Source organism: Podarcis raffonei, chromosome 6 (genome assembly GCF_027172205.1).
Source record: "Podarcis raffonei isolate rPodRaf1 chromosome 6, rPodRaf1.pri, whole genome shotgun sequence".
NCBI lineage: Eukaryota > Metazoa > Chordata > Lepidosauria > Squamata > Lacertidae > Podarcis > Podarcis raffonei.
In genome coordinates this window covers 55,208,732-55,226,891 of record NC_070607.1, presented here as the reverse complement: position 1 = coordinate 55,226,891, position 18,160 = coordinate 55,208,732, and the positions used below count along the sequence as shown (strand labels likewise).

General features: G+C 45.0%; 1 protein-coding gene across 4 annotated transcripts in view; it reads right to left on the bottom strand.

Moving 5' to 3' along the window:
- Positions 1-617: 617 nt before the first annotated feature.
- PACSIN1 (protein kinase C and casein kinase substrate in neurons 1) overlaps positions 618-18,160 on the bottom strand; it is a 64,460-nt gene continuing 46,917 nt past the window's right edge. For 2 of the 4 annotated variants that reach the window (XM_053393043.1, XM_053393041.1), the window contains exons 2-10: positions 13,667-13,787; positions 12,240-12,396; positions 10,218-10,453; positions 9,293-9,448; positions 7,650-7,825; positions 3,770-3,893; positions 2,990-3,120; positions 2,681-2,874; positions 618-1,194 (exon numbers count right to left, since the gene is read on the bottom strand). In XM_053393043.1, the coding sequence (XP_053249018.1) occupies positions 1,085-1,194; positions 2,681-2,874; positions 2,990-3,120; positions 3,770-3,893; positions 7,650-7,825; positions 9,293-9,448; positions 10,218-10,453; positions 12,240-12,396; positions 13,667-13,729 (1,347 nt within the window). In that variant the 5' untranslated portion in view covers positions 13,730-13,787 and the 3' untranslated portion in view covers positions 618-1,084. Of the gene's footprint in view, positions 1,195-2,680; positions 2,875-2,989; positions 3,121-3,769; positions 3,894-7,649; positions 7,826-9,292; positions 9,449-10,217; positions 10,454-12,239; positions 12,397-13,666; positions 13,788-14,672; positions 14,743-18,160 lie in introns of all 4 variants that reach the window. The other 2 variants (XM_053393042.1, XM_053393044.1) reach the window with 2 other exon arrangements.

Sequence of the window (18,160 nt, the reverse complement as noted above, 5' to 3'; positions counted from 1 at the left end):
TTTCAAGCAAGGTTTTCGGACCATATCACAACAATGAATTTATCTGTCAAAGAGTGCCTGGTGGTCTGTCTGATTATGCAGGCAGCCTAAATTAGCTTTCACAGGTTTGCATCTCATTGTTTTTCCTGCTTCAATAGATACCTCTCAGAATGGAAACAGCACAGAAATCTGTGTTGTTTTTGAATTAAAGGGATGCATTTGCTCCACCACTAACTGATCAGGTTCCCAATAATGGAGCCCAAGTTCTGCAAAAGAAACTGGGAGAAAGGAGCAAGTGAGGTACACTTGAATTATTTGCATAGGGTGTCCATCTTGAGCTCAAAGTTTCAGTATGTCTCCAGTCAGCAGAAGGAGAAGCCTGATCATGCTCCAAATATATGGGGGAAATGGGATCTTGGGGCTCTGCGTGGCGAATCCTTTGATTTAAATAGCATATGCATACAATAACTTCAGCAAATGCAATGGCTCAGGATGATCAGTTGACTAGTAGAATATTACTGTGCAAGAACACTGGTTGAGGCTTTTTGCAGAAGACAAAGAGTAGCTGTCTCATTGCTTTTCAAAATGGGAATAGGCAAGAAAGAAAATGCAGAAGGGAAATGGACAGGAATAACAAATCAAATAACAAATCCTCCTTATTTTTTACTTGTTCAATCTATTCAGAGAGGGTGAAGTGGATTTAATGGCCCCAGCATTTCAGAATTGTTCAGGCCAATTGCAGGATAGATCACAAATACATTAACCTTAAAAACCAACCAATCAGAAGCCTTGTTGGTCAGGTTTTAAGGGCTTGAGGTCCTGACTTTCACTTATTAAGGAACACCTCCAGAGACAGTGTCGACCTTTTCGTATCTCATTATCTCAAACAGAAAGGAAGAAAATAAAAAGATTAAAGCGATCACAAAATACTCTTCAGAAATGTCTATTAAAAAAATAAGATTGGTCGGAAAATATGTTTGGATATTTCTAACTGTGCTGCGTGGGTGACGGGACGGCAAGATGGCTACTTGGCTGGAATAGAGAGATAGGCGATGACAGCGGGTTGGTTTGTTTTTCTGACAGCAGTGAGGAGAACACGATAAAACTAGATAGACTCCACGTAGTTAGCTGGATAAAGACCCAGTTGCCCGTTGTCCAGACGCCCTTTGCACCAGCCTTGTTCATCTTCTTCACCTAATTTGGTTAATTCATCACCTAGAAGAAGGAGAAGAACAAATTTGAAATTGACAGCTCCTTGTCAATCTATCGCAGTAAAGGGCAAATGGCACCAAAGGACGGGGGTGCTTTGCCAACTGTCCACTTTTCTGCTCCAATTCCCTCACCTCAGCTGCTTTCAGCACATATTTAACCTTGTGCAATTCTGCGCAGGGAGAAACAATGGGCTGCATGATTTTGAGCAGGACAAAGGTTTGCAGGGGGCGGCGGGGGGGGGAGCCTAAAGGTCCCCTTCCTTCTGCTATCCTCAAATTCTCAGAGCACATCGACATTTTGTTTTGTGTTGCGCTTTCTAAGCACAGGTCCAGGATTTCTAGGTCTGTGTTAGAGCGGTTTGTGAGTCTCACCACTTTTGCTGGGAAAACTTGTGTTTCAATGCTGAATTGGAACAAATTGCAATCCATGGAAAACCCAATTGCCATTTGTTCCAATTCAGGGTTGATAGCAAGTTTTCCTGGGGAAAGCAGTGGGGCAGACATGTGTGCACGTGTGCATGCACCCCCCCCCCCCCACTGAGACACAGACCTAGAAATCCTGGACCCGTGCCTAGGAAGCGCAGCACAAAAGGTAGTGTCCATAAGCCCTCAGTCTCCCAAGGCTGTTTTACATTAAAATATTAGGTACAAATGGTGTCACCCACCAAACACAAAAAGGGGAACAGCAGTGGCAGAGAGGGAGGGGAGGCCAAGGTAACAGGTGGTGGTATGAAAGGTTGGGGATATGGGAACCCTACAGAAAGTGTCTTGTCTGAAGTCCTCCCGAACCTGGCAGCACCTCTGAGAGCACATATGTACAAGCTGCAGGAACATCTATGATGTTTTCACCACCACCACCACCAATTAAATTTGCATTCTGCCCTATACCTGCAGGTCTCAGGACGGTTCACAGGGTAAAATATCTATATAAAAAAACAGAATAAAGAGGAAGGGTTTTGCATGGTGCCTAAAGGTGTATAATGGAGGAGCCAGGTGAACTTCCCTGGGGAGAGCATTCCATAAATGGGGAGCCACTGCAGAGAAGGCCCGTTCTCGTATTGCCAGCCTCTGGACCTCTCAAGGAGGAGGCACATGAAGGAGGGCTTCAGAAGATGATCTCAGGGTCCAGGTAGGTGCATATGGAAAGAGACCCTGAGCCGTTTAAGGCTTTATAGGTCAAAACCAGCACTTGGAATTGGGCCTGGAAACTAATTGGTAGCCAGTGCAGTTGAACCAGGATCAGTGTAATATGCTCAACCTGTCTTGTTCAGTGAGCAGCCTGGTCACTGAATTCTGCACTAGCTGAAGTTTCTGAACAGTCTTCTGAGGCAGCCCTACGTATAACACACTGCAGTAATCTAACCTTGAGGTTACCAGAGCATAGATAACCAGGAGGCTGTGGCCAGTATCCGTGAGACAGCACTAGCCCAGGCAGCAATCTGTCATCTGTTCATCTCAGCCATCACCACTTAGCAAATCTTAAGACATACCTGCTTTGAAACTCAGCTCGTCCTGCTCCTGCCCGTCATAGTCATACAGAGCTCGTACACGCACGCCTTTCGCAGCTGGCTCTTCCTCAAAGGAGTTGGCACCACCATTGGCTTCGCTGGAGTTGTAGGTGTTGCCGCCCTCATCGTCTGACCACTCAGCAGCGTAGGCTTGGCTGCGTTCATAGCTGCTCACGCTGGCAATGCAATAGGGCACCATGAGAACCGATACTATAGCACAAAGCCCCCGGAGATGGCTAAGCACAAGGGCACTCTATGGCCTCCAGTTCCCAGGATTCTTGGCCTACTCACCTGCCACGGTCCCCAGCTTGTGCTGCTGCCTCCCCACCCCCACTGGCATTGGATGCGTTGCTTGTTTCATTCTTTTTTTGAGGTTTCTCTTTCCTTGCTACTGGCTGTGCTGCTGCATCTGGGTTCCACTCCTGCAGCCAAGGAAATGTACCATTGATTTCTTAACAGTGTCGCACTGCTTTCCTAACCCCCAGTTCTAATCATAAGAAGGGCCCTGCTGGATCAGACCAAAGGCCTATTTCATCTTGCCTTCCTTTCTGCCACAGTGGCCCACTGGGTGCCTCTGGGAACCCCAAAAACAGGGCACGTAGGCAGTAGTCTTCTCCTGCTCTTGCTCCTCAGCAGCTAGCATTCGGTGGCAAATTGCTTCTCTGAATATCAAAGCTCAAGAGACCCACTGAGGCTAGCAGCTGTTGAATCTGCAGGCTACAGCCTACCTGACATAAAGCGAAGGGTCACAGCTCAGTGGTAGAGAACCTGTTTGCATGTAGAAGGTCTCAAGTTCAATCAACTGCATCTCCAGGTAGGCATGGGAGACAACTCTGTTTGAAATCCCAGAAAGACTCTTCTAGTCAGTGTAGACCAAGGTTTCCCAAACATGGGTCTCCAGCTGTTGTTGGCCTACAACTCCCTTCATCCTGAGCTAGCAGGACCAGGGATGATGGGAATTGCAGTCCAAAAACAGGTAGAGACCCAAGTTTGGGAAACCCTGGTGTAGATTATACTGAGCTACAGAATTGCAGCCACCCCTGGTTTCGGCGTAAGAGGACAGTTTCTTACCTCTACCTGAGGCCAGTTCATGGGCATTCCTGGGCCACTAGTGTTGCGGAACCACCGTAGGTCTTCTTGCGCATCGGCTGCGCGGATGGTCTGCTCCAGCTCACGGTACACCTTAGCATAACTGCTTGTTTCAAACAGACATACAAGCAAACACACTTCTCAATACTGGGCATGAGTAATGTGGCAAAAGCAGCAGCTGGGGAAGGGCTGTTGCACATGCTTTTCATACAAAAGCTCCCAATTTAAATCCTTAGCATCTTAAGATACGGCTAGGAAAGGCTCCTCTTTATCTGTGAAACCCTGGAGAGTTGCTGCTAGCTAGTGTAGACCACGTTGAGCTAAGGCAGCCTCTTGCGCTCATCATCTATAACCAAGGAAATCTGAGCACTCCAATTGTTCTAATTAAGCACAAGGGGGCGCAAGCAGCACACATAAATTGGACCTGCACTGGCTTTGAAGTGCAAGGTGGATGGCAGTGTGACTTTGCTGCTATGCCATCTGTGATTCATTATAGAGGTGTCTGAGCATCCTTACCAAAAAATCTGGCTGTTTAAGCAAGATTGTAAAATATCTATCTCTAAAGACAGTCCATTTTCCTTAGCAGTAATGAATGGAGAAGTTACTGGAAGGTATCAAAGTAGGTCGCCTTAAGCTATGATTCGCTCACAGTCCCTTCATTGCAGCTAGAAGGACACCAGGAAATGGGCAATCCTTCCTTTTCACAGAATACCTCTGTGGAATTTCAGAGAGATCATGTGATCCAGCTTTCAGGTTCTTTACCTTCAAGCAATGATGGTTCATTTTTATTTGGGATACCTTCTTTATTTGGGGCTTATTCCTACTGTCTTTGAGGAGCTATCCTCTGGGTGTATCATATCACTGCTATATGTTTTCAGCAGATTCTGAAGTCTTTCCTGTTCACCCAAGTAGTCCCTGTTTAGGGAAGTTTTTAATGTTTGATGTTTTATCACATGATGATGATGATGTTGGGAGCCACCCATAGTAGCTGGGGAAACCCAGCCGGATGGGCGGGGTATAAATAATAAATCAATAATAATCATTATCATTGATATTGGTTGGTATAGTGGAGATGGAGAAAACTGTATTACTGCATATATGATTTTTTATTTTTGTGTACTGCTTCAAAATTCTGAATTATTAAGCAGTGTAGAAGTTTTTTCAATCAATCAATCAATTTAGCTCCTGACACATTTATGACCTTTTGCACTATGATTACATTCAGGATTGTGCAATCCAAACCAACTTTTTCCTTGCAGTGGTCTTATGATAGGCATTTTGTCCACCACCTCACATATACCAATCTATCCACAAGATGCAGATAGAAACATACTTTGTGCTTATGAAAATTATTTAGACAGTCCATAGAAACTGGCTCAAGCTTTCATCCCTCTTAGATTTCCAGCTACAGCTCTTACAGCAGGGAGAACTTTTGGAGCTTGTTGCTGGGTGCGGGAGCTGCATTAGCTAATACAGTGGTACCTCGGTTTAAGAACAGCCCTGTTTAAGAACTATTCGGTTTACAAATGCCGCAAAACCGGAAGTAGTGTCCTGGTTTGTGAAAGTAAAGTCTAAGAATGGAATCTGAATGGTGGAAGGGCACCGGTGGCGGGAGGCCTCATTAGGAAAAGCGCGCCTCGGTTTAAGAATGGTTTCAGTTTAAGAACAGACCTCTGGAATGGATTAAGTTCGTAAACCGAGGTACCACTGTATAGAATTTCTGAAAGAAAAAATATCCCAATGTTTTTATGAGCTCCAGTAGGCCTCCTCCTAGTTTAGGGTGGCTCTCAAGATTTGAAACTCACAGCCACCATTTGGTAGGCTTCAAGCTTGCACAGTAACACACAAACTCACTGTCATCTCATCCGCGGTTACATATTTTGGGATACTGAGAGCCATCTCTCCCAGCCTTGGAGGCCTCAGCTCTAAACAATAGCTATAATATATCAAATGTTTTTGTGTTGTTTTTTTAAAAAAAAGGCAGTCTGAGATCTCTTTCACTCACTCACTCACTCACATACATATTCCCCAACTGTGGATGGAGAATTTACTAAATTACACATTACCCAACTCCCCCACAATTATTCAGTTCAAATTTTGTGTATATATATAAAATAACCAGGCATGCTTCTGGTACTTGAAAAATAAACACTGCTGCTGCTAACGCAGCACACATCTGCTCAGACATTGCACTGGCTGTTTGGGGATTGTGAATTAATTTGCTTCTGCCACTGAATGTCCCCTTGCTGCCCTGACAGATATACTAGAAGCTTGTTAATGAGAATGCCAACACTTCTCTCTTCAGCTTCCTTCTATGGCTGGATCTACATGTGCAGCATGTTGAGATTGGTGTTAGACAGGAGTGTGCATCAGCTCTGTGAGGAGGATGAATAACAAGGGGAATTGGGGTTATTCTTTTAGGGGACTCCCCCCCCCAAGTTGAAGTATTAATAACCTCCCCAAGTCAGATCAGGGTCCTTCCAAAGGCTTGCATTTCTCTGTCACCTTATTTCTGCATTTTTCTGTTCTGCTTTCCTATAAATCTCTGTTTCACTAGGCCCTCAAGAACTGAGGCTCTCCCAAATGCTGCATGCAGAACATTTAAGAGCTCTAGAGCAGCAGAGAATGTTTTTAAGAGTTAAATGCTTCATTTCAGGCATTTTCTAAATCCAACATTCTCTGCTTTAACAACTCTACAACTTCAGCTGACTGCAGGCAGTGTTCTAGAGGGTCTCACATTGTAAGGCCTGTGGGACACCTGAAATTATCTAGAGAATTTTAAAAAAAAACAGAAAGAAAGACCGGTGTGCAAAATTATTTTGCAAAAGGCTTTAAGGCAGCCTCCATGCTCCTATTTCAGCCTGCAAAAACACTGTTTGAAACAGCTGCCTCCTTCTCCTTTACGTGTCTCCTTTTTTGAAAGGACTTTAAGACAGTCCCATGTTCCTGTTTCAGCCTCCAGAGTCTGAAACAGGACCACAGGAACTCTCTAAAAGTGCTTTGCAAAAGTGCTGTTTGAATCAGTTTGCGCTTCTCCTGTAAGTAGGTAGACAGAAGAGGATGTGTGAGAGAGAGACCCATTTATTTAATGGAGAAGTGTAAGCTGCTTCAAACATTACTTTCACAAAGGGCTCTAATCCCTGATCTTGAGCAGCTTCTTTGATGCAGGAGCTACAGCATCTACAAGAGATGGCTGACTAGCCTCTGCTTGAGACTGCTAGCAAATGAGAACTTTCCCCACCCCAGCAACTACTGATCTCGTCATGGAACAGTCTGTATGGTAACCAGAGATGAAAGTTGAGCCAGTGAAGACTGCCCAAGGTGCAATGCCAGTGTGTGACTCTCGTGTGTTGTGTTTTCTTAAGAGAAATTTCCCCCATAGTTCCCATATGATGCTAAAATGCTGATTTGGGTGCAGGAGACGCACCCATACAGATGCACAGTTGAATGAAAAGGAAGTTGACAAGGCTGGGAAGAAGCTCCAAGTGCTTACTCAAGAACTATCCCTTTCACATAAATTATGGGGGCATTTTCTACAGGGCTGTTTCAGGGCACTTCCAGATTGCTGCTATTTTCAGGTGGGATTCAACCACATTCTGGCAAATTCATGTTACCCAGTTAAAAGTTGATTTGATGCTCTTGCACAAAAAACCTTTCCCCCCCTCAATATCAGACTTTTTGTGATAAGGAAAGTGACGGAAAAACACACTGGAAAATGTGGGGCAACCATTGCTTGCTGCAATGTCATATAATCTCTCCACAAGTACATCAGAATGAATGCACAATAAATAGCCAACACTGTCTAACCTCCCAGCAAACCTTGTGCAGCAAACCTGGATGCAACCTCGGGGAAATATGTTACCTGTTGTTCTCTGCCAGGTTCAGGTGCCGCTTGATGTCCAACAGCACCTCCTTCAGGAAGATGAGTCTCTTCTCTTCGAATTGCTGGCACTGCTCAAAGACCTGCTCCATACTTTCCATGTACTGTGGGGTACACTTACTAAGCTCATCCACCACCTTCTCATACTTCTCCTGGGTCTGTGGACACAAAAAGGGGACTCAGATTAAGATCCCGTTACTGAGAACGGCACCTTGTTCCCACAGCAAGACCTGTCTAGGCAGGCTTTCTGGGCTGGATATTCAGTGTGCTTAAACATGTCTAGTTCCACTGTTTTCAATATAGTAACACTGACCTACACCATGTAAGGTTTTGACTGCCTAGGCTTATTTCAGAGCAGCGCTGAATTAAAATTAATTTAAGTCAGCTGCAGCCATCTATAGAGAAGACTTCTGGAAGGCTCTGTGGCATTGCTTCAGAAAAGAATAAATGTTGTTGATGAAGCTCATTACAAAAATGGATGGGAACAGAAGTCCCAAGTTCACTATGGACTGCTCAAGAGCCATGCATGAACTTGTATCAAGACCTGATAAAGAGGTTCAGTTAGCGTATATGTTTCAGAAACCTGAAAGAAACCAAAGACAGTGGATATCAAGGAAGCAATGGAACAATCCCCCAACCATGCTGTTCTGGTGGTTCTCCTGACACACACCCCGAGCCAATTTTAGGGGATACAGCAAGAAGGAGAGGCAAGGAAAGTTGCTGATGGGGTTCGTTAGGTGAATCCTGCCCAGTGCCCAGAACTGCATTACCAGCTCTGGGGCAGTAAAGCATTATGGAGGAATTATTTTTCCAGCTCCTGTGTAGCAGCAAGTAGGTCACCAGATTCACCTCACAGCAGTGGGGAGAGGCAGGAGAGAGACTGGCAGATGCTGCACAGGGCAGGAGATATCAAGCCCACACTATTTTTCACTGCCTTAGAGCCATAAAAGCAACAGCGAGGTAAGAAGTGAATTGTTGGTGAAGAGAACCCAATGATCTTGCCCATTGCTGCAGGCTTCTCCTGTCTTAGCAAGTGAAAATTTTGTAAGCCAGCTACAGAGGACCAAAGCATATGTAAAGCTTTCCTCAAAGCCAAGGCACATTGGAAGTAGGAGTATGGACTTCTTCCCAACTCTTCTGGTTCCCCCATCCCTGCGTGCTACTGAGAGCGTTGCAGTGTCGATGACCAGGGAGGAAAAAGGGCAAGCAGGAGCAAAGCAGACTTGCATGACTCCACACCGCTCTGTCAATTACACCTGGGTCATGTGACCAAGAAAAGGAGTGCATGTGTAAAGATGAGTAGGATGTACATGAGTGGATGCATGTGAGAATGGTGTGAACTGCTGTATGAGAGAAACAAAACGATAAGAGAATATGGATGTGAGCACAACAGACGAGGGGGCAGGCATGCAGAGGGACAAGGATGATAAAGGGCCTTTTGTGTAAGGATGAGGAAGGTTGTTCATGTTTGTGTAAGAGTGTGCATGCACATACTGTAAAACATTGTGCGTGCATTAGTTACTTTTTTTTGTCTGCGCCTTTATCTACATGGGAAGATGGTTGCGTTCAAAGGGAGAAATTTCCATGTGTGTCAATTTGTCTATATCCTTGGTGGTCACTCCTACCTTTTGCACATCCTGCTTGCATTTTTCCACTTTGTCTTGCAGCTTCTTTTGCTGATCTGGAGTGATGGACTGCTCAGCTTTGCTGTTGGCTTCTCGGGTCATGGCGAGCTTCTCCTCTTTGCATGCCAGGTGATACGCTTTCTTGGCTGTTTCCAGCTGGTTTGAGTTGAGAAAAGAAGGAAAGGGTGACTGCTGAGGCCCAGTACAACATTCCTATCTCCTGTTTCTTATGAAACTGCTGCAGTAAGATTGAGGCCAGAAATGCTCACTTTTGCTGGAAACAATTCCTCTCCATTACAAATCCACCACCCCCTTCATAAAGCCCATTGCCCATGCTTTCAAAAAATCCAAACTCTGTGCTTTGAAATCCAATCTGACTACTGTAGTAAACTGCACAAGGACATAGCAATGCTTTCTCTGTAGGCATGAAGACTAGAGACTTGAGTTTTCTTGTTACTCTGGTTTTCAGAATTCATCAGGTTCTGCAAAGTCAAATTATGTGGTTTACAGCTATATGTAGATTACTAGAGAACTGACAAGTACTTCTTACTTCCCAGGTGTGTGTGTGTGTGTGTGTGTGTGTGTGTGTGTGTGGATGTCCCTTAGCTACACTGAGACCCATCTAGGTCTACGAAAGTATAAACTAAACCATGAAGGTAGGGCTCTACAGACACTGGATACATATGCAACATGATCCTTTTTTGTGCCACACATTGTGATATTTATATTATCTTGCAGGTATGACTTGATTCCCTTAAGATAAAACAGGCTCCTGCCCACATCCCATGTTAGGGTTCTGTGGCTAAAATGGGATGGGGATGCTCTCTCAGTCACAGCCCAAGGAAGCTGTTGGGTTCCTTTCCTCCATAAAAAGATTGACCTCATGAGTCACTCTGCCCTTCTCTCCTCCTCCAGCCCTTCCTACCTCCTTCATCTTCTTGGCCCAGGGTTTCTGTGCTTTCCGAAAACCATCCTCTGCTTCCTTGGCCTCCTTGAAGCCTCCCATGATCTGTTTGTGGAAGGCATCCTTCTGCCAGTTCTTCACCTTCTCGAAGTCGTCGTTCAACAAGCTATTCTTCACTTCCTGATGCAGCTCGCTCACCTTGTCCGCCTCTGTCATTATGGCCATCCACGCTTTCTCCAAACTGCCGTACTGTGGGCCTATGTACCGAGAGCACCAGCAAGGCTGGGGTGACCATTGGGCATCCTGAAATAACACCCTGTTCCTCCCTTGCAGGCTACACACTCTCATAATGCACTCACAATACATTAAGGGACTGTAACCTTTGCCATTTTGCTGGTTGGAACACTGTGGCAGAGAACTGAGAAGTACATAGTGACAAGAGACTTGAACAATATCTAGGCCCTCTAGTTCTTCGAGCAGGGGCTGAGAAACCTGTGGACCTCCAGGTGCCGCTGGACTCAGCAACAGCCCCATCCGCTCCAAATAGCATAGCCAATGGTCAGGGAGGGTGGAAGTCTCAGTGCAACAATGTGTGGAAGGCCACAGGTTCCCATCCCTGTTTTAGAGCATTTCCAGACTATTGTTCCTTGTGCAATAGTTTTGCAGTTGATAGTTATTGAGGCAGGGGACCCACCCACATTATCAGCAAGGCAACCCCTCCATCTCATGTGCCAAACCATTTTGTGTGCATTTTTCTTTATTCTCTATTTAATTCCGTGAAAGCTGTGCAGTGGAGTACACATTCCCCCTTATTCTTCTTTGACCAAGAGACAGGAGTAGGAGGGTCAGTCTGGAGCAATTCTTTTTTTTTGGGGGGGTGGATTACACTAGAGGGAGGCAGCAAATTCTCCCCCTTCCTGTTTCAATGATCAATGCCTTTGTCAAAGGAGGGCTACTAATTGAATACCACCCAAATCCCCAAAACCAGAATTTCTCAGGAGTTTGTGTTCTCCGTTGTGTGTAATCAACAGCTCCATGTGGCTGTTTGGAAGACTGGGGAACTGGTACCAGAAGAGGGTTAACCACCCACTTCCCCAGTGTCAGTTATGGAGGGTAGTATTCCACTCAGTTTTACTGAGAGTAGACCTTCTGAAATTATTGGTTCTCACCAACTTTCACCAATTTCAATAGTTCTACTCTTGAGTAAAGGTTCAAGACCACCTCCAGGCTTGAAAGAGGTTGCATTGGACTATTGACCTTGAAACAAACAAACAGCAGCCCAAAAGCACCCAGGAGAGATCCTGATCACTGACCTCTCACATCAGGTCTAATTTTGCCTAGTATATCCTGACACAACTTAGAGGCTATTCTCCATGCTGCCTGTAGTTATACAGAACAGGGTATCATGCTGCTGCTGGCACTGGGTCTGCACTAATATGCATCAACAATGGACTGTGATTGTATGCACACTTATTTGGGAGTACGTCCCACTGGACACAGTAGGGCTTGCATCTTTGTAAACATGCATGTCATCAGGCTGCAAGAAAGAAGCAAGATTTTAAAAACTCTTGTTGTGTTTACAAAGCTCATGAGGTTTTGTTTTTTTTTAATAATATTTTTTTTGAATAATATTTTTTTTTTGACTAATATTATTCAAAGCTCATGAGGTTTTAGCTGATCTGACTCATTTTATGAATAACTTAATATGTTGGGCTTTGTTGTGCATTATCATTCTAATTTATCTGTTTACTGAAAGCTTCTTGGGCCAAATGTGTACTTGGAAACAATAAATTTCTGAATAAACAACTAATAGTCTGGGAAAGCCCATGCAGCAGCAACTTGTTCACAGAGCCCCAGCATAGCTTTTACTATTAGATGAAAATAATTAATCTAAAATAATTCCTGGGGAAACATTCTTCTTCTACATTACACAGAGGGTGGGGAGGAAGGACTGATGCCACCTTGCAAATTGCTGTTCCTGTCTCTTCCATTTCCCATCTGCTCTCCTCCATTCTGCCCCACCCCAGTATGGAGGAGAAATACCTTTCTCTATTAGCTGCCTCCACCGTTTGGACCAATCAACCAGCTGCTGGGAATATGCCTTCTCAATCTTGGCCCGCTCATGGACACAGTTCATCAGGTCATTGCACAGCCGATAACCATCATCAATCCGTTTCACCGTCCGTTTGTAGTTCCCTACCTGCCGGACACATGAACAACTGCATGGTAAGAGTGACTAGCTGTAGTCCCAGAGATAGTCCTGGAGACCAGCCTGGCTCTGAGCAACCAGGAGAGCAAAAGGAATATCAGATTCTTATCTCTCCAACCCAACATGAGCCACAAGTTTGACATGTGGGTGGGGCTAATCCGATGATTGTTTATGCTAGCACAGCACCCTGTACAGCTCTTTGCAGTCCCCATGATCAGCTGCTTTTGGGGGCTTGCAAGGCAAGTCAGTGGATCACTGCTTGCAAAGTGCAGTGCACTGAGCTTTTGCAAGCACCAACAATCAGCTGGTTCTCTGTGCTTGAAAAGAGATGTGCATGGGGCTTCACAAGTGTTGCCAACCTGCTGATCAGCACCGTCTGAAAAACCCCTTTGACCCAGCTGCATCTTTACCTACCCTACACCTGATGTCAGGAGGGTATGGCTTGGCCAAAATGGCCTGGTTTGGCCAAATGGAGAAGCCCAATTAGGTCTGTGGGCCAGATGTTCCCCACTGCTGCCCTACATGATATCAGTGAATCGGGGGTCATTTAGTGAATGTGATGATGGTACCGTGCTAGCTAGCCAATTAGATTTACTCTACTGAAGGTGAGGGCAAAACTTCCTGGACTGGTCAGATGGATGATCCTATTCCATCAGATCACTAATTGCTCTCACACTAATACAACTAGCAAGGTCACTTTTGTCCCCTTTGACTGCAACCCCCCCCCATGCAGAATAAGGGGCCCATTCTGCAGATGCCAGCCATGTGAGCAAAATGTGCCCCTTTTTAACCAGTGAGTAACTACAACTAGCTAGATTATAAGGCTTAGAAGGCAGAGATTCTAGGGTAGAAGCATGACTCCCAGAAGCTCATGAGCGCTGGAAACTTTTGCTTTAGAAATTAAGTATTAAGAAGGTGTCTGAGCTGTGGGGATAACATCTTCTAGAAGGAAAAGCATCAGAAGAGCAAATTGTATATGATCAACACTGCTTTTTTCCAGAAGGTTCTCTCCATCTTCTACCCTTTCTTTCTGCAAAATCCACTGCACTGCTGTTGAAAGCCTATGGCAATGCATGACTTCCCTTCTCTAGAACCTTGGGTTCAAGTGTCAACCAGGACCACCAATCAGAAATCTCATTTGCATGAGGCCAACAGGGAAGCTTTGGTTGGACCTTGGAGGGGCTGTTTTATGCTGCCTCCCTCCTCAGCCAGTGTTTCTTTAGAAGATACGTATGTGGTTTGTGCCGGGGGGGACTCTTACCTCCCAGAAACTGTCAGTTATTTCCTCAGCAGATGCCGCAGACTCATCATAGGAGCCTGACATGGTTTGCGGCCCTTGGGGTTTATGGCAAAATGTTCAGCCACTCTGCAGACCTCATGCACTGCAAGGGATAAGAAAAGATGAGGAGAAAGATCATGCAAACTTTGAAAGGAACCATGGCTGGCCCAAGACATTTTGCCAAGACAAGATGGCACCCACCCCTTCCATTCCAGGTGTGGAAGCCATTCCAGGTCTTGTCCTTGATAAGCACTACATTTCAGGGTTTCTTTGCAGAAAAAAATGGCTTCTTGTTAGAGCAAAATTAACATTCCTGCAGCCCTCCATCCTTCAAGGCGCATCCTTCAAGATACAATGTACCCATTTCCTTGAATTATTAGTAGTATTGCCAAATCGCAAATAAACAAATACCAGGCCCACAACACACAGCATTTGAAGCAGATAGGAGCTCCCTCTCTTTATCTCCATTAATGGCAATGCAACACAGAATATGCTGAAGTTTGACAAGCTGATCCCAGTGGTGTTTCTGTCCCATGCAGCAGCCTATGGAAGTAAACAAGGCTAGATTCTCTTTTCCTATGCTCAGGATAATTATTACCCTTCCCGTCCTCCCAGGATACAAATTATAAAGCTTGCTGGAGATGGCAAGGCAAGAGCCATTGGTCATTTTGTGGCTCTTTGAATTTACTACAGCCTATTAAAATGTTGCCATCCCAGGCTAGGTCAGTGACTCTGCAAACAAGCTCTGTGAGGTGGCTGCTATGGAAGGCCTCCCATGTGGCTGGCGCTTACTGTCAACATAAATGCTCACATGAACAGATGGTCACAGATATTAAGTGTCCCTTGCCCATCTCTCAAGCAAACAATGGGGGCCGCTCAGGGATGCATGAGGGACAAGAAGGGGCTTAGTGGAAATGAAGAAGCTGGGAATACAAGGATACAGTACAGTACTTCCATTGCTCCCTTAGGAAACAAAAGCATGCCCTACCCTTCTGCTGTGTCTCAGTTCTGTCTGCCTTTCCCTTCACAATCCCAGTCTGCCTTCTCTGCCCCTTTGTCTGCAATAAATTCAGAGCGGAATTAAATTCAGGCAGAAAGTGTTTGGAATTGGAAAGCATCTTCTCCAGTCCTCGGCTTTTTAAAAGAACCACACACACAGAGGGAGAGAGATAAATGGTTGGGGGAGATAAACTGTACACCACAGCTTAGATAGATTGTACCCTTCCCCCATCACATTCCCATCTTATTAGGACACATCTATTCCTGTTTATTCTATAGACTTCATAAAAACATCACTCTTCAAAGCCCTGCTCAAGTCTAAGGTTACATTATACAACATCAGGAATGATATGTCTGCTGTCAGTCAGGAATGAACCACTATTAGCTCACACGGTAAGGCAAAACACCTTCAAAAAAGGAATGCTATGCTTAGGATGGGGATCATACCATGACCAAGATTTATTGATGCATGTCTTCTTGCCTTCTCTAAAGTAGGATGGTCTGTTCTGTTCCATGTCGGGTGGTGGGGTTAATGGGAAACAACCTCTACAGCAGCCTTCCCCATTGTGGGGTTTTCCATGCAGACTGGGGCTGGTGGGAGTTGCAGTCCAAATAATCAGGAAGGCACCACAATGGGGAAGGCTTCTCTAGAGACATTTCAACCTAATCTGTGCTGATCTTCAGAGAAATGTGAAAAGGCCAAGCTGCTTAACCCTTCGGCATCATCCAAAGGAGTAAAGTGCTGTTATCTCTTTTATTGAAAAGGTTGCATCTAACTCTCTACCTTTGCCAATGCGTGAAATTTGGACATATAATAATGGTGCCTTTTGTAAATAACGTTGTTCTTTTGTTGTTGTAAAACATACATACTTACACACACAGAGAAAGAGAGAGAGTGGGAGACAGGGCTGGGATGGGAAGGGAGGTTTCTCAGTCAGTGACCCCAGCTCACCTATGTGTAGGATGGCCAGGTTTAAATAGATGGGCAAGTCTTCTACAGTTTGAATTTTTGGGCAGAAGAAGGCATTTTAACAGATGCATTCTTTGTGCCCCTGTGCTGTGGATAGCCTATGTCCAGTCTGGATTGTTTATGAAGTGCTTATATGACAATGTGCGTTTACCTTGATTTATTTACAGGTATTCCTGTTTACATTAGGGACGCGGGTGGCGCTGTGGGTTAAACCACAGAGCCTAGGACTTGCCGATCAGAAGGTCGGCGGTTCAAATCCCTGCAACGGGTTGAGCTCCTGTTGCTCTGTCCCTGCTCCTGCCAACCTAGCAGTTTGAAAGCACGCCAAAGTGCAAGTAGATAAACAGGTACCGCTCCGGCAGGAAGGTAGACGGCGTTTCCATGCACTGCTCTGGTTCGCCAGAAGCGGCTTAGTCATGCTGGCCACATGACCCAGAAGCTGTACACCGGCTCCCTCGGCCAATAAAGCGAGATGAGCACCACAACCCCAGAGTCAGTCACGACTGGACCTAATAGTCAGGGGTCCCTTTACCTTTACTTTATTCCTGTTTACACATATTCCTATTAACAATTCATTCATTCCCACACTTTTCAATGTTTTCCCCATTATTTCCCTAACAATAAAATGTCCCTTTTCTGGATTTGTGGCCCTAGGGCAAGAGGGTGCTTTAATCTACTTTAACTGCACAAACCTAATGTTCCGGTGTGCACCTGAATCCTTACTGGAAAACGGTGGCAGTCTGGAGGTTCCTAATTCTTGCAAAACTGTAGCAGGGCAGCTACAACTGCTAAAAATGTCTTCTGCACAGCTCTGAAACTTAGAGAATCCCTGACCTCTGCAGGGTCTAATTACTATTTGTGTTAATGTTTATGCAAAATACTTTGCAGACATGTAGAATCAGACTACATTTGAGTCTAGATTAGCACAATTATTTTTGTTGTGATTAAGACATTCTCAGTTAATTTTTTGGGGGTGGGGTAGATTTTGCTCAAGGAACAAATGAACAAATGCCATAACATGTTGCAGAACAGTGCCTACTATGTCCATTAAAACCACTTCCAGAAAGCTGTATCAGGCTAAAGAGGCCATATGATGTATCAGAGACAGTGATAGTTCTCCCTGTGTGTGGTGAAACAACTCCATGTCTCCATTATTTCACCTGAAAATGTGAACAAGATATTTTAAAGGCAAATGAAGCCTCTTTCTGAAGGAATGTGATGGTTGCTTAAATCATTCTGTTCAACCCAGAAATAAACTTTTTTTTCATGAGCCTCTTTAGAAATGGCAAAACAGCACAGGCAGAGATCCTGGCTGGAAAAATGAGGGCTGTATTGGACAGAAGCAGTGCTTGGAAAAGAAATGCCAACCCATGCAGATTCTAGAGCAGTGGCAATCAGACTGTAACACTGACTGCTGGCTGCAGTCTTGGGAACAGTTCTAAGGTACTATGCAGGTGATGAAGGGTCCATTTATTGAGCCAATAGTTTGGTAGCCAAAAGCAGATGCAGAACCTCTTGACCAAATAGGTAATGACAAATGCTCTGAGCTGGCATGGAATATCATCCATTAATGCACAGCACTATTACTTTATATTTGCAGTAGGAGCACTATTTATTTTCTTGGGGGTGGGGAGGGCCTTTCATTTGGCAGATCTGACTGGCATAAGGCTCCAGCCTTCTGGATTCTGTGCTGAAATGGTTACAGGAGCTTCTGAGCTTGTTGCAAAGGCTGGCTTTAAGAGCTCACTGCAGTGGAACTAACAGTGCCTGGAAGGGATTTAGTGATATAACTCAGGAACCTACCAATCCAAGCTTGTCTTATAAATAAACGTCTCCCGGTGTCCCTTGCATGTTGACACAGGGGCATAGCTTTATGTGTAAGTGCACAGAGAGTGAGACTTACTTGGCAATGCATGCCTGCACATGTAAACACCAGCAACTGACACTGCAGCACATGCACACATAGCAATGTAGAACATATTGAGGCAGTTGTAGCTCCCAGAACCCAGCTGGGTTCAACGTAATAAACAAAGCAATATGCACAGCTGGGATGTAAACTCAGCAAGCATTGCAAGGTGTGGCATCTCACAGAGATATGTATTCCACAACATGTGTGCATACAAAGACGCATTAAAAACCACATTAAAAAATATACATGCTATCATTTAGACCAGTGAAGCCTCATTAACTATACAGTGGTACCTCGGGTTACATACGCTTCAGGTTACATACACTTCAGGTTACAGACTCCGCTAACCCAGAAATATTACCTCGGGTTAAGAACTTTGCTTCAGGATAAGAAGAGAAATTGTGCTCCGGCAGCGGCACAGCAGCAGCGGGAGGGCCCATTGGCTAAAGTGGTGCTTCAGGTTAAGAACAGTTTCAGGTTAAGAACTGACCTCCGGAACGAATTAAGTACTTAACCTGAGGTACCACTGTAAATAAAACCAGGACAGCACGTGATAGATTTGCTCATGTGAGAAGTGTTACATGGCTCCTGAGGATCC